Source organism: Cervus canadensis, chromosome 14 (assembly GCF_019320065.1).
Source record: "Cervus canadensis isolate Bull #8, Minnesota chromosome 14, ASM1932006v1, whole genome shotgun sequence".
Taxonomy (NCBI): Eukaryota; Metazoa; Chordata; class Mammalia; order Artiodactyla; family Cervidae; genus Cervus; species Cervus canadensis.
In genome coordinates, this window is record NC_057399.1 from 726205 (window position 1) to 747951 (window position 21747).

Below are 21747 nucleotides of genomic sequence, written 5' to 3' on the forward strand. Positions count from 1 at the left end.
TGAGATGGTTGAACGGCATCACTGACTCAATGACATGAATTTGAGCAAACTCCAGGAGACAGTGAAGGACAGGGGAGCCTGGCACGCTGCAGTCCATGGGGTCGAGAAGAGCCAGACATGATTTAGCAACTGACCACCAACAACGAACCACCACAAATAATGCAGAAACCTAGAAGGGGTAACAGAGAGCTGAGCAGAAGCATAAAGAAGCAAGGATGGTGGAATGAATAAGCCATGTTGGACATGAGACACTAGAATGAAGACATGAATCCTATTCCTGAAGCCACCAGAACTGTCTTGGATTCTAAGGACTTTCCTGTTCCAGGCTCTGAAAGCCTTAGTATTACAAACCCTAGTCTTCTGAAGCCTTCCTGGGTGTCCTTACCGTATACCCGCATTACTTGAAGTGACCCAGTGAGTCTCTGGTCCTGGTTACCAACAATGCCCAAAGGCAGCACCTGTGATCCCATGCACCCATCTGAGGGCTGGTTAGTGACTTGCCTCTTGGGTGTTGAGTGGGGTGGGGAACTCAGATGGAGGGAAACACGGTGATCCCTCTGGGGAGGCAGCCGGGGAGAGTGGCACGAGGCTGATTCTGGACTTAGAAACAGGGTTTAAATTCTGGCTCCACTAAAGACCCGATGGGATCGCTCTATACTTACCTCTTGTTACAATGGGGGAAATGGTGATGGTTGGGAGCAAGAGCGCTTGTCAAGGACTTGGCTCATCATGGACACCCATCACTGTGAGCCCCAGCCCCCACCAGCCTGCACTTTGCCCAGCGACCTGTGGGCAGCTCTGAGGCATCTTCATGACTTGTGGAGATGGCTTGGGTACCAGTAGCCCCATCAGGGATGTATCCCTTTTTTTTAAAAAAAAAAAAAAAGGCCATGCAGTGAAGCATGGAAAATCTTAGTCCCTAACCAGAAATCAAACCTGTGCCCCCTGCATTGAGAGCAGGGAGTCTTAACCATTGTACTGCCAGGGAAGTCCCCAAGATATACCCTTGAGAGTCTTGTTGCAAAGTAAGCCTGCTGCTTGGGGAGCGGGGGAAATGGTGGATGGGGGGGGCAGGGCAGGCTCAGCCCTCCAATTGGATTAACCTCCTCCTAACTTCCTCTGCTCTCCCCAGGGCTCAGTTCCTGGCTTCTTAGCCTGGGAGGGGAGGGGGACAGGGGCGTCAGCAGAAGACTGGCTCCTGCTGTCAGCAAGTTTCTGCTCACTAATGCAAGCTGGATGTGATTCGTTAGGCAAGGCTGCTCCAGAACGGTCTAGGAATGTGGAGCCAGGGCTGAGGCCACTCAGGGGCTTCCAGCACAAATCTAGTATGTAGGGATTCTGTTTTCAAAACAAATCCTTGCTCTCTTTCCCTTGTAGATATACTGATAGGAAAAGCAAGGTTCTATACAAAGCAGACTGGGTCTACCCCAGGTGCCCTGGCCTTGGCATTGAATGTCAATGTTGGCCTTGAACCCGGCCCCCTCCCTCACTTCATATACAGCATTCCTCTCCACTCTGTGTCAGGCCTGACAGCTGCTCATTCTGCCTCTGGGAATGGAAGGGAACTTGACAGTATCTCTGGGGAACCCATTCCAGGATTTTAAAGCCTGCATCTGGTTTCACTCACAGGGCACTGGCATCTCTGGATGACTCCAGGGTTTTTTTCATCCAATTATTCCCTACCTTACTTTACTCTATTTACTTTGGGTTTCAGGGTTATAATTGAGGGGGCAAGATGCCGAATATCTTTCTCGAGTGTCTGGTGGGAGCACAGCCGAGGGAGTGGCTGTACTATTTGGCCTCTCAGTGGGCCTGGGAGGACAGTTTAACAACTTGGAACTGGTTTTGAGAGCTAGGGTACCCTTTAGAACTACCTACTGCCTATGTCTGCACCTGGCTTAGAACCACCCCGGACTCAGCGACAACAAAGGCGGATTCTGCCCGGGAGAGATTTCAAGTCAAGGATGGATGACGAAGGGAACTCATGGACACCGAGGGCCCGCACGCAGCATGTCAGTCCCGGGGCAGAGTGCTTTACCCACGGCTTTGCTCATTTACTCTTCTCAGCGGCAACACGAGTTAGTCATCATGACCTTCACTGAACAGAGAAGAAATGGGCCCAGAGAGTCAAATAACTTGCCTAGGGTCACACAGCTGCTCCGAAGTGGAGCCAGGGAGGAGAGCAAAGGCCCTTCATTTTCAAACCACAGAGCCGGCTGAACACTGAAGACAAGTACTTCCCTCTCCATATGAAAAGTGCCTTTCATCTGTCTCCCAGAAGTCCTCTGGAGCTGCAGGAATGCAGGTCTTTAGGAGTAAAAGAAAAAGCCTGGGACTTCATGCAGCAGTTCTTGGCCATGGGCTGTCTCGAAGAATCACCTGAGTGCTTCAAAATCACCCAGGAGGTGCTGCATTTAAAATGGGTAACCAACAAGGACTTGCTGTCTAGCACAGGGAACGCTGCTGAATGTCATGTGGCAGCCTGGATGGGAGGGGAGTTTGGGGGAAAATGGATACATGTATATGGTTGGCTGAGTCCCTTCGCTTGTACACCTGAAACTATGACGTTGTTTGTTAATCGGTTTCACCCCCATATAAAATAAAATGTTTTTTAAAAAATATTAACCAGTGGCAAAGTGGGGAAGGGAAATTTCTGAACAGATGGCAGGTATTGTAAATGTCCAGACAGGGCTAAAAGCACTGCTGTAGGGGACAGATCTAGGATCAAGCCTGGGCTATGCAATTTCATAGTAGCTGGGTCTTCCAGTGGTCCCTAACCTTTTTCCGGCCAGGCTCTGCTGCAGGGCATCACTTCTAAACTGTAGTCTGGCCTGTGGGTATGCCTTATAAAATACTATTTCCTAATGGTGCAGGCGTGCGTGCTAAGTCGCTTCAGTCATGTCTGACTCTTTGCGACCCCATGGATTATAGCCCACCAGGCTCCTCTGTCCATGGGGATTCTCCAGGCAAGAATACTGAAGAGGGTTGCCATGCCCTTGCACCAGGGACCCATTTCGTGGATGACAATTTTGCCACAGACTGGGAGGAGACAGGGGATGGTTTCAGGATGATTCAAGAATGCACATTACATTTATTGTGTGCTTTATTTCCATTATTATTATATCAGCTCCACCTCAGGTCATCAGGCATTAGATCCTGGAGGTTGGGGACCCCTGCTGTAAGGCACATCAATGTCACCTCCTCCAGGAGGGCATCCCTGACCCATGGCCCCCACCCATGAGAAATAGCCTAGCACCATTCCCTCAGCCAGCCCCATGTCCCCACAATAGTAAACTCTGGAGAAGACAGGCATTCAGCATCCTTGTGGTTCCCACTCATAGCCCCACTTACAGGCAGAAACCTGGCACACTGCCATCAGCAAATGGTACTAAGTGAGTGAGTGAGTGGATGAATGAATGGGTGAGGGGCTTCTGGAACAGAACCGATCCCTAAGTACCCCAGACCCCACAGGGATATGCATCAGAAGGGCCCAAAAGTCCAGGGAACTTTGCTTCTCAAGAGACGAGAGGAGGGGAAACCCGGCACAATCCTGAAGTCTCACAGCTCCTTTAGGTGTGTTTATCTTGCCTTTCAGACCCTGCCAAAGCAAAACAAGTCGAAAGACAGGAGGTTGTGGGGAACAGAAATAAACACATGGGGCTGGGAAAATAGGCTCTGATGCTCTGCAGCTGCAGAACAGAGCCCCAGGGATAATCTAGACCGGCTGCCCTTTAAGGAGGCTGAACTTTTCTTCTCCTGTGAAGAAAGAACTCCCCGTGCCCCCCAGCCGGCCTGCAGCATGAGGGCTTTGTGCTGCCCAGACAGGGCACTGCCCTTTCCCCTGACATCCACAGCAAATGTGGTCCGTATGTGAAGGACAGGAGCCATTCCACAAGCCTAAGGAATTTCCAGCCAGGCTCTGCTGGAGGGCATTGCTTTTAAACTGTGGTCTGGCCTGTGGGTGCACTTTATAAAATGCTATTTCCTAACGGTGTGGGCGTGAGTGCTAAGTTGCTTCAGTCGTGTCCAACTCTGAGACCCTATAGACTGTAGCTGGCCAGGCTCCTCTGTCCATGGGGATTCTCTAGGCAAGAACACTGGAGTGAGTTGCCAGGCCCATGCCATGTCCAGGAAGGTCAGAGGATCTTCCTGACCCAGGCATTGAACCCTAACTGACTCTAAATATGGTGCTTTATGCCTCCTCAAAGCATTCTTGTTAGGTCTTATTTGATCTTTACAGTCCTCCTCTGGGATGGCGGGTATGATAACCCATTATACAGATGAGGAAACTGAGACTCAGAAGGAAAGTGACTTCCTCAAGGTTACGTGATGAAGTGGCCACACCTGGTCTCCAGTCCAGCAGCCCCACAGGCCACTGTACTTTGTCTTTGATTGGGCGGGGGCAGTCTTACTTCCTGGGCAGAAAGAATAGCAGAAGTATCTCCCAATTATCACTGTCTTTTTTATACTGGATTATTTTTTCTTAACTGTTGACTCACCCATTGGCCCCCTCAACTCTACCGCATATTCTTTAGAATCCAGGAGCTTGTCTTGGGTGACTGTTTCTCTAATGCCCTATGGGGCTTCAGCAGGGGCTCAGCAGTGAAAGAACCACCTATAATGCAGGAGATGCAGGTTCCACCCCTGGGTCGAGAAGATGCCCCGAGGAAGGAAACAGCAACCCACTGCAGTATTCTTGTCTGGAAAATCCCATGGCCAGGGGAGCCTGACGGGCTACAGCCCACGGGGTCGCAAAGACTCAGATCCGACTGCAGGCCTGAACGATAACAACAGCAATGCTCCAGTCGTGGCTGCCTGGCTCCCAGCAGGTGTTCAGTAAAAACGTATCTGATCAAATAATAAATGAAGGCTTTCCCTGCCCGGTCCTGAAGCAGGGGTTCACTCCCATCACTGCAGGAGGATGTCACTAACAGAAACTCGGCTGGGAGCTGGATTTGTAGGAATTTACTGGGCGGCTCGGGTAGGGAGCTGAGTCCTTTGCTTTGCATTTGTTCCTGGGCTTTTCAAAGGGCAGTGAGGGGTCAGACAGGGTCAACAGGCCTTTAGAAGTAGCAAGAAAAGCTGTAGAGCCAGGACAAAGGCCATGATCCCAAGACTCTACCGTTACATACACAGCTGTGAGGAGGTGCTGATGTTCACAAGGCATTCCTCTAGAGCCTTCACGGACCACTGCCTTAGCTCCAGGGTTCATGACCAATGCTAGCGGCCTTTCCAGCCTGGATGGGAGAGGAGTCCGAGGGAGAATGCGAGCATGCTAAGTCGTTTCAGTCAAGTCCGACTCTTTGCGACCCCAAGGACTGCTGCCCACCAGGCTCCTCCCTCCATGGGATTCTCCAGGCAAGAATACTGGAGTGGGTTGCCATTCCCTTTTCCAGGGGATCTTCCTGACTCAGGGATTGAACCCAGGTCTCCTGCAGCTCCTGACTGCAGGCAGATTCTTTACCTCTGAGCCACCAGGGAAGCCCTTGGGGGAGAACAGATACATGGATAGGTATGGTTGAATCCTTTTGCTATTCATCAGAAATCATCACAACATTGTTAATTGACTATACCCAAATACAAAATAAATAGTTTAATTTAAAAAAAAAGAAAAAGAAAAAAAGACCGTTGGCCTTTCCTAAAAAGGCTCTTTCACACCCTCTGGCTTCGTTCATCCTGTCCCCACCCTTCCCTGTTTCCTCTCTCCATTCTGCTCTCTTTCAAGTTCAAGGTCTGAGACGCTTGGCTGGAATGCTTCCCCATCTGTGTATTCTAAATCCTTGTTGTTTGTTTTTAGTTTTATTTTGGGGTGTGCAGCAAGTGGGATCTCAGTTTCCCAATCAGGGATCAAACCCACGTTCCCCCTGCATTGGAAGCACAGGGTCTTAACCACTAGGCCACCTAGGAAGTCCCAAAATATCTTCATTCTCTCTCACTCTCTTTTTCCTTTCTTTCTTTCTTTTTTTTTTGTTTTTTGTTTTTTGCTGCACCATGTAGAATCTTAGTTCTCTGACCAGGGAGCAAACTCATGCCCCCTGCATTGGGAGCATGGAGTCTTAACCACGAGACCGCCAGGGAAGTCCCTCTAAATTCTTGAATCCTGCCTGCACACTGGGTCCACCACTTACTAGCTCTACCTTGGGCAAGTAATATAACCTCTCAGAACAGTTTCCCTATCTGTTAAATAGGACCATGACATACACCTTAAAGAGTTCTTCTAACATGTGAGGAGCTTGGGGTGGGAGGTGGTGGTGATGATGAGTTCTCAGTAAATAGTACCAAGCTCCATATAAGCCCCCAGGATCCTGGTGGGAACAGAGGCACCAGGGCAAGGCACTCGCCCAGCCTCTAAGTCAGTGAATCAACCAGCCATCCTGCCCTGACCACAGTATCCACAGGACCTCCTGGGATGTGTCCACAGGCTCTGCCTACCTCTTTGTTCCCTCAGAATTCCACAACAGCACTCTTTGGAAGAGCGGCTGAAATTCAGCACCAGGGGAAATAAGCCCATCTGAACAATTGGTTCCAAGTACATCCCTGAGGCAGTTTTCCATGGTCAAAGGACAGGAGGGGAAGTGCAGCCGTGAAATGAACGCAGTGGCAGCTAACTCTGATCCAGTTACATCAAAAAGACATGGGGGTGGGACCTCCCTGGCTTACGCTAGTGCCTGCAGCATCTTTACCACCCAACCTAAGATGACTGAGTACAGGGTCACGGGGATTACGAACAATTCCTGAGTTGGTTGAGTTGCTTTCTCAATAAACATGTTAACCATTCCTGGTTTTAATGTATGTCTGAACTTAAAGTTTTCTTCATACAAAACCCACATCAAAGACTAAAACTTCAATTCTTCAGGGGTTCTAAGGCACTGTTTTTGTAGAAAATGCCTCGCTTACCTTCAGTCTGAGGTTTGTATTACTAAAAGTTTTCTTCGGGGCAGATCCCAGAAACCACCAGCTGTTTGTCAAGGAGAGGGGGATGCTGTGGTCCTCCAGGCCCCCTAGGAGGAGGGGTGTCAGCTGAAAATGGTTCATGCAAGAGACAGAAATGGTTTGTGCTCAGGGGCTATGTTGTCTCCAACTGATGTGCGACCCCACGGACTGTAGCTGACAGGCTCCTCTGTCCATGCGTTTCTCCAGGCAAGAACACTGAAGGGAGTTGTCATTTCCTTCTCCAGGGGATCTTCCTGACCCAGGTATCAAACCCATGTCTCCTACAACTCCTCCACTGGCAAATGGATTCTTTACCACTGCGCTACCTGGAAAGCCCCAGAATACAAATCCTAGTGGGCCTGTTAGTGACCTCCCAGTATCCTCTGATTCTCTGTGAGATCTCGGATTCTCCAAGGGGGCTGCGTTGCCCCAGGGCCCAAGCTTCAGCTCTTCCCTCTCTGTTTTCTCGGCTGGGAACATTAGAGGCTCTCAGGCAGCCCCCCTATTCCCACCACACTCCCCCACTTCACCCCCTGACTTCTTAAAGGAGCCCAGCTTCGTGTTTTTCCTAGGCTTCTTGGATCTATTCAAAGCCATCAAACTAAGGGCGGCTCGGATTCATCGGAACTGAGCAGCTTTCTGCATTGAGCAATCTGAAGCTCTCCTGGAAGGGGTCGCTGGAAGCTTTCAGGAAAAGTCACTGGATTTGTTTTCGGAAAGCTTAATACAGGCTCTTGGCAAAGCAGAAGGCCGACAGGGCCAGATCGTGTGCAGAGCAGTAGAGAAAAGAGGAAATTGCGGTTGGAGAGGTTCAGAGGGTGACCTCAAGGCCACATGGCTGGGTCAGAAGGGCACTCGGATCTCAGGATTGCTGCTCTGCAGCCTGCCTGTCCCCTCTCCTTCTCAGGAAATCGGGGATTCTGAAAAATAGGATTTTCTCGAAGGGAAGTAGCTCAGCGAGAGCAGAGCGGAGGCAGCAGGGAAGCCTGGGCCCAAAGGGGACCTTTCAGTCGGGGCAGAGCCGGCCCGCCGGGTGCCAGCTCCGGCTGAGGTGCTGAGGGCCACCGGGGACGGCTGGGACTCCAGTGGCCTGGCCCGGGTCCTGCCTCCAGTCTGGGCCTCCACCTGGCTGTTCACCTCCCACTGCTGCCACATCACATGCTGCTTACACTCATCCTGGCTGCCCAGAGACCAGGCCTGACCTCCTGTCCACGGATCCCCAGATGCCTTCCTGGCCTCGGTTTTTGACTCCGGCTTCCAAACCTTGGCTGCTGCACCAAACGTTTTGGGTTTATCAGACAGTGCTCTGCTGTTTCACGTCAGGTTCTCTACCTGGAATTCCTTCACCTTCTCCAGACACCAGATGGACACCAACTTGGTCTTAAAGACTTGGATCAAAGACACGTCATCCAGTGACCCCCTTTGTACATTCGTCTCCTACAGCCCCTCTGAGGAATGTTGCACATCCTTCTCAACTGGCGGCCTCTGAGCTCCTCAAGGTGAGGACAGGCCTTCCTCGTGGGGCTCTCAGCCAGGGCCTGGTCTCCAGCAAAGGCCCAATGAATGTTCACTAAGTAAGCGAATAACCGACATTCTCTTCCCTAAGTGTTTCTTTCCTTCCACACATCTACCTTTTCCCTGTGACAGAAGTGAGACGAACCCCTCACCCTCTTGACTCCCTTCCAAGCTGGCTCTGTGCTGTGCTGGCTGGGTTACTGACCCGCAGCTTTCAGGCCTTGCCTGTCCCTGCTCAGTTCTTATCAGGTTCCCAGGGCTCCTTATCTTCCACGTCCCTGTGCTCACTTCTCCCTCAAGTGTCTCCTACTCTGCTCCAGCCAGCACCTAAAGCAGTATTTCTTTATTCAGGTGCTCAGTCGTGTCCAACTCTTTGTGATTCCATGGACTGCAGGACCCCACTCTTCCCTGTCCTTCACCATCTCCCAGAATTTGCTCAAACTCATGTCCATTGACTCGATGATGCTATCCAACCATTTAATCCTCTGTCTCCCCCTTCTCCTCCTACCCTCAATCTTTCCCAGCATCAGGATCTTTTCCAGTGAGTCGGCTCTTTGCATCAGGTGGCCAAAATATTGGAACTTCAGCTTCAGCATCAGTCCTTCCAATGAATATTCAGGGTTGGTTTCTTTTAGGATTGACTGGTTTGATCTCCTTGCTGTTCAAGGGACTCTCAAGACTTGCTGTTCAAGGGACTGTTCAAGAGTCTTTTCCAGCACCACAGTTTGAAAGCATCAGTTCTTCGGCAGTCAGCCTTCTTTATGATCCAACTCTCACATCCAAACATGACTACTGGAAAAAACATTGCTTTGCTGCAAGACAATTTTTCTGAGTGAGTTTTGTATCTACATGTATTTTCAGTCACCAAAAATAAAGGGAAGGGAAGAAACATTTAAAAAACACTTTTCCATCTCCACCATCCTGTGGTGTTTGCATCTGTCAGGGACACTATTTGAGGATAAAGAGAAGGGGTGAACAAAGGCAGAAACTGAATACAATCAGTCAGGAAGAACAGGAAAAGCCTGCGAGGGGGCAAGTGTTGCTGTCAGAGGCAGAGCCCCCATCCCAGGCATGAAAACTTTAGTCTGGCTGATCCCAGAGGCCCCCAAGCAGGTGAGACAGTCAAGGCTTGGTGAAATAAAGAACAAACTCTGAGATGGGGAAAAGTCTCTTAAAAGTAACTGAGAATCTAAAAAAATACAACTAGGGATTTCCCTGGCGGTCCAGTGGTTAAGTCTTCACCTTCCAATGCAGTGGGTGCAGGTTTGATCCCTGGTTGGAAGCTAAGACCCACATGCCTTGGGGCCAAAAAACTAAAACATAAAACAGAAGCAATATTGTAACAAATTCAGTAAAGACTTTAAAAATGATCCACCTCAAGAACTTTTTAAAAAACTAAAAAAATAAGTGAAAAATACAACTAGTGAGTATAACAAAAGAGAAGCGGTCTCAATATCATAGAGAACAGACAAGAGGTGGCCAGCGGGGAGAGGGAGGAGGGGAGGGGCAAGACAAGGGCAGGGGATAAAGAGGTACAGACTATCAGGTATAACATAGGGATGTTTTGTACAGCTTGGGAATAGAGCCAATATTTTGTGATAACTGTAAATGGAGTATAATGTTTAAACATTATGAATCACTATATTGGACATCTACAACATATGACATTTTATATCAACTAAACTTCAATTATAAAAATAAATTTTAAACAATGAGCATTGCTAAGGAAGAAATTAGCAATTTCATATTAAACCCACTAAGGAGAGTGGCCCACGAGGACCCCCATGCTGACCCCCATGTCAAAGGCCAGAGAGAATGAATCAGAGAATAAGAGAGGATCCAAGATGGCAGCACAAGGACTGCTAGTGGACTCCAGACCCATCTTGGGTCTTGGCTCTGCGCCTGACGAATGCCGCTGGGTATGGGTGGGCTCCTGATCCTCTTCCTCAGCCTTCTTATCTCTCTAACAGGCACATGATTTATGCCTCCTGGATAGGACTGGAGAATTAAGTGAAATGTGGGGCACAGACACGTTATTCTCCGAGTACCAGGTGCTAGTTGGTGAGCAGCCCTGAGTGAGTGCCCACTTTAACTTGGAAGTGTGGTTTACTTTCAAATCATGCTGTTGCTGAGGTAGTCAAGTTGTGCCAGGAATAAGATGTACACGCGGTTGGACTAACAGATGCAAGTGTACATAAAAAGTCTGGGAGCTCTGTCCCTCACGTCTGAAAGAATGCTAGCTTCTGGCGCTACACTATCCCAGACAGATTCCCTGGCATGTCCAGAGACAGGGGTGGATGGAAGGCAATTCATAGACTCCAGTGGATGGTCTTTGCATCCTATATTCTGAAAGAGGGGTTTTCCAGGTGGTGATAGTGGTAAAGAATCCACCTGCAAGGCGGGAGACATAAGAGACCTGGGTCAGAAAGATCCCCTGGAGGAAGACATAGCAACGCACTCCAGTATTCTTGCCTGGAGGATCCCAAGGATGGAGGAGCCTTGCGGGCTATAGTCCATAGTGTCTTGAAGAGTCAGATCCAACTGAAGCGACTGAGTGCGCGCACACACACGTTCTAAAAGAGAGATAGAAGGAATTCTCTGGCGGTCCAGTGGTTAAGACTCTGAGTTTCCATGGCAGGAGGCATGGGTTCAAACCCTGGCTGGAGAACTAAGATTCCACATACCATGAGGCATAGCCAGGAAACAAAACAAAACAAAACAAAACATTGAGAATCTGTTAAAGCAGAGACAGAGATGTCTCAGCAGCAATGGAAAAGAACTGTCTAGAAACCACAATCCTGATCATTTATTTTGAGCTTATATACTGCATGCTAGGGTGTCCACTGGTTCCCCACCCTGCCAAACACTCAGAAACCTACTTCCCTACATACTGAAAACACACACAAGGTGTTAAACATTTTTCAATTTTTCTGAGATGCTACTGATAGCTATCACTAAGCTCTGGCTTGGAATTTACCCTTAGCCCCTCCTGCATACTCTTTCCCATGTGAATCCTAATTGAGGAAACATTTTTAAACAATCTGAATTTACATCCTGCTTGAAATTCACGCTGTGGGGCTTAAACAACACAGATCCTTTACTTACTCCCTCGCTGCAAAAATACTATTTATTTTTCTTGCAAATGGACCATCGATGAGGGTAAAACAAATGTCTTTCTGTCTTGAGATGTGTAAACCTAACTTTTTTTTCCTGGCCAAACTCTCAAAAGCCAAACATGGTACCAGCCTTGCCTCAAACAAACAAACAACAATAAAAGACCTTTACCTCTCATCAAGCAGAAATCAGAAGCTCTGTATTCTATCTAACCTCACTTTGGCCATGACCTAGCTGGGAGACTATGGGAATTCTGTCCAGCTGTCTGGAGTGGAAGAGGAGATGGTTTGAAATACCATCCAACCCCTATGACTCTAAAATCCTAAGACTCTAAAACCCTATGACTCCAGGCCAAAACATGGATAAATAATTACAAGATCTTGTTCTGAAAAATAGTTTAACATTGACTTAAAACATGGGTTCTGAGAAGTCTTTGCTATAATACCTTCTTCAAAGGAAAACCTCCAATATCCGATTCTGACCTGAGGAGGGGTCTATGCTTTTTCTCGTCAATCCTTTTAACGTAGTAACACCCCCACCTGCTGGAGTTTTAGGTTTTTGCTGTTAAAGGTGGGAGATGATGGTGGAGGTTTAGTCGCTAAGTCATCTTGGATTCTTGCGACCCCATGGACTGAGGCCCACCAGGCTTCTTCGTCCATGGGATTTCCCAGGCAAGAATACTGGAGCCATTTCCTACTCCAGGGGATCTTCCCTTCCCACGGATTGAACCTGGGGGTCCTGCATTGCAGGCAGATTCCTTCTCGCTGGGCCACCAGGGTAGGAGGTGTTTGGTAAAGGTTCCAAGCCTCAGGGGCAAGCTGGGTTCCTAGAGGAGGGTTCCTCCTCTACCACATCCTTTTTTGAAGGAAGGTGGAGCCCTGCACTAAGAACTTTTTCTTTCACTCCTGCAAACTCATGGCGGGGCTGCCCTGGGCTGGAGGAATGACTAAGAACCCCCGCAGAAGTAGGCACTCAGCGTGGGTCAGAATTTCTTCACTTTTCTGTAAAATGATCTCCTGGCCCCTCCTCAGAACCTCAGTCCCAGGGATCCAGTGAATGCCTCTGGGACCACAGTCCGTGGAAACATAACCAGGAGTCTGACTACAGTGTGGGTTTGGCATGAGCAGAGGCAGGCTGGTGGGTGGAGGCCGTGGGAAGGCCCAGGTCTCAGCCCTGAAGAGCTTCAATTGCCCTCCTTCAGCCTCAGGCCCGGTCACCCCTATCTCCAGGTGGGGGCTCCTCGAAGTTGTTTAAGGAGCCCACTCCTCCTCTTCAAGACCAGGGGCCTGGGAATTCCCTGGCGGTCCAGTGGTTAGGGCTCCACACTTTCACTGCCAAGGGCATGAGTTCAATCCTTGTGTCAGGGACCTAAGATCCCACAAGCTTTGAGGTGCACCAAAAAAAAGGTGCAGGGGCGGGGACGCTTCCCTGCTGGCTCAGTGGTAAAGAATCTGCATGCCAATGCAGGAGATTCGGGTTCCATGCCTGATCCAGGAAGATCCCACGTGCTAAGGAGCAACCGAGCTTGTGCACCTCAACTATTGCGCCTGTGCTCTGCGGCCTGGGAGCCACGACGACAGAAGCCCGTGCACCCGAGGGCCTGTGCTCTGCAACAAGAGAAGCCAAGACAACGAGAAGCCTGAGCACCACAACTAGAGAGCAGCCCTCACTTGCAGCAACTAGAGAAAGTCCATGTGCAGCAACGAAGACCCAGTACAGCCAAAAAAAAAAAAAAAGACCAGAGGCCTTCCTCTCATTCCAGAATCAGAGAAGGCCGATGCCTGGGTGTTCTGTCCAGCCTCTGCTCCTTGCCCTGAGAGTTTCTACTTCCCACTCCAGGCCTCTGAGAACGGGAAATGGACAAGGCCGTTCAGCCTGGTAGGTCTGCAATGCTTATGTCTGTCTTTCATGCCTTGCATGCTGCATACGGTCCCCTGTCGATGGGGTTGAACCTGCAAAGCCACCCACTTTCCTGCTCCATCACCGATGGAGACATTCTGTCCCAAATGTCGGGGGCAGTTATCCGAGCTCTGGGCTTCAGGGCAAAAAAGAAGCCCAGCAGTGCCTGAGAAGGGGCCGGCCAGCCTCTGAGTGCAGAATAGAGGCTCCAGGGCCACGTGGATTCGATGCCCTTCCCCCAGGCTCCCTGCCCAAGCCTGGGGGAGCCCCCAACCTCTGCGACTCAGCTCTCTCCCACACCCATCCCCCCATGCACTGTGCCACCAGCTTCAGGGCCCAACCCCACTGCAAAGCCCACCCAGCCAGGCCCACCGAGGCAAGGTAAACAGAGATGAAAACATCCCCGTGGGCTGCATGGTGACTGAGAGCCCACAGCTCTTCCAGGCTTGCCCAGCGCAGCCCACCCCCTGCTCTTGAGTCAGCTGGAGAAGCTGCCAGAGAATCTGACAAACATCCCTGAGTACACACTGGGTGGGCGGTGTCTCTGCTATCCCTCTCAGAGGTCATCCTTCCACCGTCCTTCCTTTCCCACCACCCCATCAGGACTTCTCTTTTTCACAGGGAAATGTCAGGGTCCTTCTCAGCTGCCTTGGCACTGTTCTACTGGAAGTCAACAGTCAACAAAGGGCTGCAGAAGGCAGTGTTCAAGAGACAAAGTAGTTTGCCCAGCTCTCAAAGAAACATGACTCAGATATATCACTGACATCCTAGATCAGATCTAGACTCCCTTCCTTTGCCTTCAATTTTTTTTTTTTTTTGGCTCCTGCATGGTCCAACTGGAGAAGGCAATGGCACCCCACTCCAATACTCTTGCCTGGAAAATCCCATGGACAGAGGAGCCTGGTAGGCTGCAGTCCATGGGGTCGCTAAGAGTCGGACACGACTGAGAGACTTCACTTTCACTTTTCACTTTCATGCATTAGAGAAATGGCAACCCACTCCAGTGTTCTTGCCTGGAGAATCCCAGGGATGGGGGAGCCTGGTGGGCTGCCGTCTATGGGGTCGCACAGAGTTGGACACGACTGAAGCAACTTAACAGCAGCAGCAGTGTGGTCCAACACATCTCTTCTAGCTGATACATTCCCAGCCAAGCCCTTGGCTGTCCTTGAAAGGGACTCTAGATAATGCTAGAAAGCATATAGATTGCTTGTGGATTACAGCATCCAAGGTAAGGTGTGGAGAAGGACACAGCAGCCCACTCCAGTATTCTTGCCTGGAGAATCCAATGGACAGAGGAGCCCGCCGGGCTATGGTCCATGGGGTTGCAAAGATTTGGACACGACTCAAGCAACTTGGCAGGGCACAGCATGGGAAGATGAGTGTACGGAGTCCCTGTAGATATGGGCATACCTGTCCTCAGGTACACCCATCGCTTTAGAGAGACAAAAAGCTATCATGCACCTTTCTCCTATTGGATCCTTAATCACTGTCCTAGGAAAGGAAAGGGCAGAGGAAGTAGGAGGCAAGATAAAGATTCAGGGACTTTGGAGAAGGCACTATTCAAGAGCAAGGTCTCTTGGCCCTGCATAGCTTGGATGGAAGTGTCACTTTAAGGACCCACTGAAACCAAGGATCAGCCTTCAGGAAACCCTCACGCTGGGTCCAAAGTGTGCACCTACAGTGGAGTCTGTCCATTTCCCCAGGCCCTGGATTCCTGGAGAGCCCACACGAAAGCCCATATGCCTTAGAAGAGGGTAAACAGCTTGAGCCTTTACCCAGATGGTATATTTCAGAACCCCCAGAATACTATGTACTACTGATACCATTTTTTTAACTTGGCTAGAAAACTCTATTCATTGAAACTTGGCTTGGAGGCTCGCTGTTCTCTGGCAATCTCTCCAAGGTTCTACATGGAGCCCTTCATAGTGGAAATAAGCCCTGGCAAAGAGTGTTATAACTAGATAAACTGACTTCCCTTGTAAACACTGTAGGAAGGACCCTGGTTGTCATTTCAGGGTCATTTCTGAACTCAGTGGTCTGCCAAATGAGATCTCCAGCATCACTGCTCAGTTAGTGGCAGAGGAAAAAAACAAACAGGTTTCTGCTTAGCCTCAACACCTTTCCCATATAACTACCCAGGTAGGTCAAGCTCTTTAATGTAGTCAGTAACTGAATTTTAGCAAGCATCTCTGATGATTTGAGAAAGTCTGTCTGAATTGGTGTATTACATAGGACACTAATAGTTAATACCGAGTCCTAATCATGTGTCCTAACCACCAGTTACATGGATTGACTCATTTAATTCTCACAAATGACTCTATGGTGTAAGAACGCTTTTTAATCCCATTCTATAGATGAGAAAACTGAGGCACAACATTACATTGTGAGGCAGCCACAAAGAAGCCTGGGCAGTCTGCCTCCAGATCCTTCCACACAACCACTGGAAACATAGCCTGTGCCCCTGGGGTATAATTCTCTCTTGCTGGACGAACTGAGCCCTAGAGCAGGTAGGTAGCTTCTTTGACACTGGAGTTGGGGCCAATGGCTCCATGTTCCAGACCCCAAAACTTGTGGGGCTGCTTGGGGCAACAGCCAAACCCATGCCAACCCAGAATCCAGTGACTCCAACAGAATTTCCTTACTGGCATCCACTGATCTGTCTCCTTTCTCTCCCTTCTCCCCTTTTGGGCCTCGATCACCTAGAACAGAGGAGGAAAACCCACATTAGAAATGGAAATAAATCCGCATGGTGAACAAAGTCTTACCTGCAGGAGACATTAACCCCAAACCAGAGAAACGCTGAGGCAGGAGCCCGCAGACCTGAAGGCCATGTGTGGCCGGAAGGGAAAGAGCTCGAGTCAATTATGCTGTCTGTCCAGTTCTCCTTGGAAGCAGGGTGGGTGGGCACCAAGCCGAGAAGTTTCCTTCCCTCTTAATTAAAACACAGAGGCGCATCGCAGCACAGACTTAAAGGAGTGCATGGTATCCCACAGGGAGAAGACAAAGAAAAGATATTCCTATTAAATAGCCAAAATTTTAGAAGCTCAAATCCAAGGTTGCTCTAATAAGCATGCAGGGAGAAAAGGAAGCAGGGAGGGTCTTCAGTTACAAGGAGAAACATAGGTTCTACATCAGGCAGATTTTCTGGTGGGCGAGGCTATACAACACGAGGGAGAGTTTCCAGGGAATTGTGGCATTTCCTTCCCAGGATATGGTTAAAAGAACAGAGCTCTTTTCTCAGTTAACATCTCACTCTACAAAGAAGTTGAAAGGTCCTGACACCACTCAAAAGGACATTAAAAAGACCAGGGGATTCCATCCAAGTGCCTCCAGAAAGACAACTGTAAATCAAAAGCTTATGGCAAATTCTCTCACGAAAAAAAAGAAGCCAACAAGTTCCAGGGAAAGATGCCTTGAGTGATCCAAGTTTTGGGGAAAAAAAAAAAAAAAGGCAACCATATATGTAAATATGAATGTGCTTTTGGAAAAAAGTCTGGCAGGATGTGCTCCAAAGTGTTTACAGTAGTTACTCTGAAGAGTAAGCACATAAGAGACCATGAAGGAGGGCACTCACTGTTTACTTTAGACTTTATACATTTCTGTATTGTTAAATTGTTTTTAGTAAGCATGCGCTGCTTTTGTAATGTGTTTTAAAATCAATTTTTTTAAATGTGGATTATAAGAGGAAGGAAAACCTCAGTCTGTTTAATCACCAGTCAGAAAGCAGAATAAAAATTCCCAGTGATCCAAGATTAACAGGTCATCCTTGATGTGGGCTGAGAACAAGCGAGAAGGCAAAGGCCAGGGAAAGAGTGTCAGATTTCTTCTTCTGCAATGGCGCTAGGAGGTCTGGACACTTGAACATGAAAAGATGGGAAGGACTATAAAGTGGGCTCCCCTGAAAATGAACAAGGTGACTATTAACATGAAGGAAAACAAGTCAGAAGAAACACTACTGACAGTGGAAATCTGAGGACTGGTTAAAGTTTTAACTATTTGGGGGATCAGAAGAATATGATCCCCCATATCCAAAACTGTAAGGAATCTGGCAGTACTGGGGGGAAGGGCTGTCCTGGGTTTGCAGTGTCTGTTCTCCTGGCCCAGTTTCCTCTGGTTACGTCACTGAACTGCAACCAAAGGAACACTTCCGTGAACTTCTATAGTGCTGTAGAGTTTACCGTGTTTTCACTCATATACATTCCATGTAATCCTCATGAGAGCCCAGTGAAATATGGAATCATGAGGATTTCTAGTTTGGGGATGGAGAAACTGATGCTTAATTGGGAATTCCCTGATGGTTTGGTGGTTAGGACTCCATGCTTCCACTGCAGGGGGCATGGGTTCGATCCCTTGTCCAGGAAGTAAGATCTCGCATGTCACGTGGCATGGCCAAAAAGGAAATAAAGAAGCAGATGCTTAAGGAGATTCCGTGACTTGCTCAAGGTCACTCAGCAGGCCAGTGGCAGAACCAGAATTTGAGACCGGTCCACATTACAGTGCCCACGTTGGTGTGCAGGGGCGGGTGGTGAGCAAGCATGCTCTGAGATGCACTGTTACCTTTGAAGCCACGCATGCCCATTGGTCCAGTGGCTCCCAGCTTCCCTTCGTCGCCCTTGGGGCCAGGCAGTCCTGGGGTCCCTCTCTCCCCTGGCAGACCTACGGAGATAAGAAAGTTGTGGGGCCTCAGACTCAGAACTGGAAGGGCCCTCAGTGACCATTGTCTGGCTCAACCATCCACCTTCCCATTGCCTCTGCTTCTTGATTTTTTTTCAGTTAAAGATGCTGTAAAAACAGAGCCCAAAAGGCCAGCACAAACTCTCCCTGTCAGCACCTTTAACCCAGTGAGTCTGGACCCCTCCCCAAGAAAGGTCCAAGTCTACTGTGAGCAATGTCAGAGGTGCCAATCTCATTTGGGCGAGATCTCTTTAGCTCTACCTATGCTGGAGATTTAGATTTGCAAAAAAATTTTGAGTCTTTTGAATGTGCCAGGCACTGTCCTGAATACTTTTCATTAAGTATCTTATTTAATCCTCCCCATAATCTGAGGTGTTATTCCACCTGCATTACCAATGAGAAAACTGAGACCTAGAGAGGTGAGGCAACCTGCCCAAGGTCACACAGCAGACACTGTTGGAGACAGGATCTTAGCCCTGATGGGCTGGCTTCACCTCATGCTGGATGAAAAGGGCTTATTGGTACTTAGGGTAGGAAGAAGATGAAATCACTTCTCATTCTATGGAAAAAAAAAAATAGAAAGGTCCCTTCCCTGCAGCAAACACAGGGAAATGTACAGAAGGGGATGGTAGGCTGACAAGGAGGGAGGAAGTCCGAAAGCTCAATAATTGGGGTGAAACAGGCTGCTGATCCGTTAGGCCCCAGGGCTCCAGGCCACAAGGCTCGTGACACCAGCCGCAGGTCACCATGGCGACCGGAAGTCAACAATTGCTTTCACCCAGTGAGGCCTCCGCCCCTGGAGGCCTGACCTAAACCCAGAGTTATCTCTGCAAAGCAGGGCACTCTGATTAACACATTAATTGTTCTTTCCTGCTTTGAATGTTAGTTCGTTTTCTTTGGCCTTTTTCCAAGACATGAAGAAATCTGTCTTTCACTTATGATTCCTCTACAGCAAACACCAAATGACCAAGGTCCCAAGAGGGTGGAAGGACCTCAGAAAAGGGCTTGATTCCTTTTTTTTTTCTTCCCTAACATAACATTCCTGCAGGCCAACAGCCTTGATGTCATGGAATTCTGAATCTCATGCAGGATATGCCCAGGGCTACCCCATCCCATCACTGACTGAGGGGGAAAAAGAGGTTCCACTGCTCTGGTAGCCCTTGCTACTGCTAAGTCACTTCAGTTGTATCCAACTCTATGTGACCCCATCCCTGGGATTCTCCAGGCAAGAACACCAGAGTGGGCTGCCATTTCCTTCTCCGATGCATAAAAGTGAAAAGTGAAAGTGAAGTCGCTCGGTCATGTCCGACTCTTCGCAACCCCATGGACTGCAGCCTATCAGGCTGCTCCGTCCATGGGATTTTTCAGGCAAGAGTACTGGAGTGGGATGCCATTGCCTTCTCTGCTGGAAGCCCTTGGGCATCCTTAACTTCTGAGTCTAGGGAGCTGCGCTGAGAGGCAGAGGCCAGGAGTGAAGGCCAGGCTGTGAGCTCCGCCTCCACCAGCCTCTGCCTCCTCTTGTGTTTGCAGCCTCCTTAGAGATTTAGGAAGGAGAGGGTTTGGAGGTGTAATTCCTGACATAAATAAGCAGATACCTTTCCCCTGATAAGCCTCCCCTTTTCTTACATCACTTAAAACAGGGATCCCCAACCTCTGGGATCTAATGCCTGATGATCTGAGGTGGAGCTGAAGTAATAACAATAGAAATGAAGTACAGAGTAAATTTAAAGCATTTGACTCATCCCGAAACTATCTCCCCACCTCACCGTCCTTGGAAAAATTGAATTCCATGAAATTGGTCTCTGATGCCGAGAAGGTTGGAGGCTGCTGACTTAGAATCCTACACGTGCGTGCATGCTCAGTCATTTCAGTTACGTGCGACTCTTTTCGACCTATGGACTATAGCCTTCCAGGCTCCTCTTGTCCATGGGATCCTCCAGGCAAGAATCCTGGAGTGGGTTGCTGTGCCCTCCTCCAGGGAATGTTCCCGATCCACGAATCGAACCTATGTCTCCTTTGTCTCCTGCATCCCAGGCAGACTCTTTACCCACTGAGCCACCTGGGAAGCCCCAAGAAGACTCTACACTCTCCTAGAAAAATGCTGCTCACAGCATTGACAGGTTGGGATGCAAAGCTTGATAAGGCAATGGAACAGCAACTCCTGAGACAAGGCATCTAAGGAGAACACACTCTTTCCGGAAGGTCCCAAAGTACCCTCCCTGTCAGCTACTGGACCTTCCAGTCTGTCACTAGGGCATGTAGCAAAGGGCAGGAGAGGACAGGTATCTACTGACTGGGGTGGTTTCTGCAGGGGGCAGGGAGTCAAGTGCTGGGGACTCAGGAAATGCCGAGGGGGTGCGGCATACTTGAAGGGTTGCTCTAGATCAGAGGAAACCCTCGATTCCTTCTGATGATCCTGGTCTCAGGGGCCCTGACTCCTGGGGTGGGGAGTGGCTTCAGGGAGCTGTAAGACTCCTGTGCACTCTTTTCCTTCAGATTCTGGTACTTTCTATGGAAAAGGATTTGCTCCATCCTAGTGTTACACAACTTTAAAAAAATGTTTTAAGCTTTCCAAATCAGAAAGAGCTTATATAGTTTTTTTTAACTGACTTATCAACAACAGGGCTTCCCTTGTGGATCAGATGGTAAAGAATTTGCTGGCAATGTGGGAGACCTGGGTTCAATCCCTGGGTGGGGAAGAGCTCCTGGGGGAGGGCATGGCAACCCACCTCAGTATTCTTACCTGGGAAATCCCATGGACAGAGGAGCTTGACAGCTACCGTCCACAGGGTCACAAAGAGTCGGACATGACTGAGAGACTAAAACACACAGTGTTACACCAACAACCTCTTAGGCTTTTAACAGGATAGGGTGTCTGAAGCTGAGTCGATTGGGGACTGTCCTGAGAGCCCTATCACCAACACCCTCGATAAAACAGAAAGTCAGGGATGGATGGGGAAGCCCCTTCCCTTCCTGCTATGTCCAGGTCCCTCCTGGGGCCCCCATTACCTCGAAGTCCAGGTAGTCCAGGGATTCCAGGCTCGCCTTCTTTCCCTGCATCCCCTGGATCACCTTTGGGGCCCGGTGGTCCTGAAAGGATGACAAACAGCACTAAGGTTACAGGACAGCTTTCTGGAGCAGGTCGCCTGCAGAGGAAACAAAAACTCCCTCTGAAGGACTTCTGTGGTGGGTCAGCTGTTAAGAACCTGTCTTGCAATGCAGCCACATGGGTTTGATTCCTGGTCAGGGAACTAATCTTCCACATGACGCAGAGCAGCTAAGCCCTCAGGCTACAACTACTGAGCCCACAGGCCACAGTGAAAGATTCCATGTGCTGCAACTAAGACTCGATGCAGCCAAATACACAAATATTAAAAAGAAAAAAAAAAAAAACCCTCACTCCTACAGAAAGGAAAAGTAAAAAATATGCTTTGGAGGCACACGGGGCTCCACTTAGTCCACCTTTGTGTGTGTGTGTTGTGTGGGGGTTGGGGGGAGGCAGAAATCAGAGAAACCTTCCTGGAAGAAGTAACATCCACAGTGAAACTGCAAGGAGGAACAGAAGCGGCTAAGTACAGGGAGGAGTGAGAGTGTGTTATGGACTGAATGACT

At 49.1% G+C, this 21747-nt stretch overlaps 1 protein-coding gene across 1 annotated transcript in view; it reads right to left on the reverse strand.

Annotated features, from left to right (window-relative positions):
- Positions 1 to 21747, reverse strand: part of SCARA5 (scavenger receptor class A member 5) — a 132327-nt gene that overhangs the window by 18797 nt on the left and 91783 nt on the right. Inside the window, exons 5-7 of the mRNA XM_043487027.1 lie at positions 21145 to 21225; positions 18019 to 18117; positions 16104 to 16160 (exon numbers count right to left, since the gene is read on the reverse strand). Coding sequence (XP_043342962.1) covers positions 16104 to 16160; positions 18019 to 18117; positions 21145 to 21225 — 237 coding nt within the window. The remainder of the gene's footprint in view (positions 1 to 16103; positions 16161 to 18018; positions 18118 to 21144; positions 21226 to 21747) is intronic.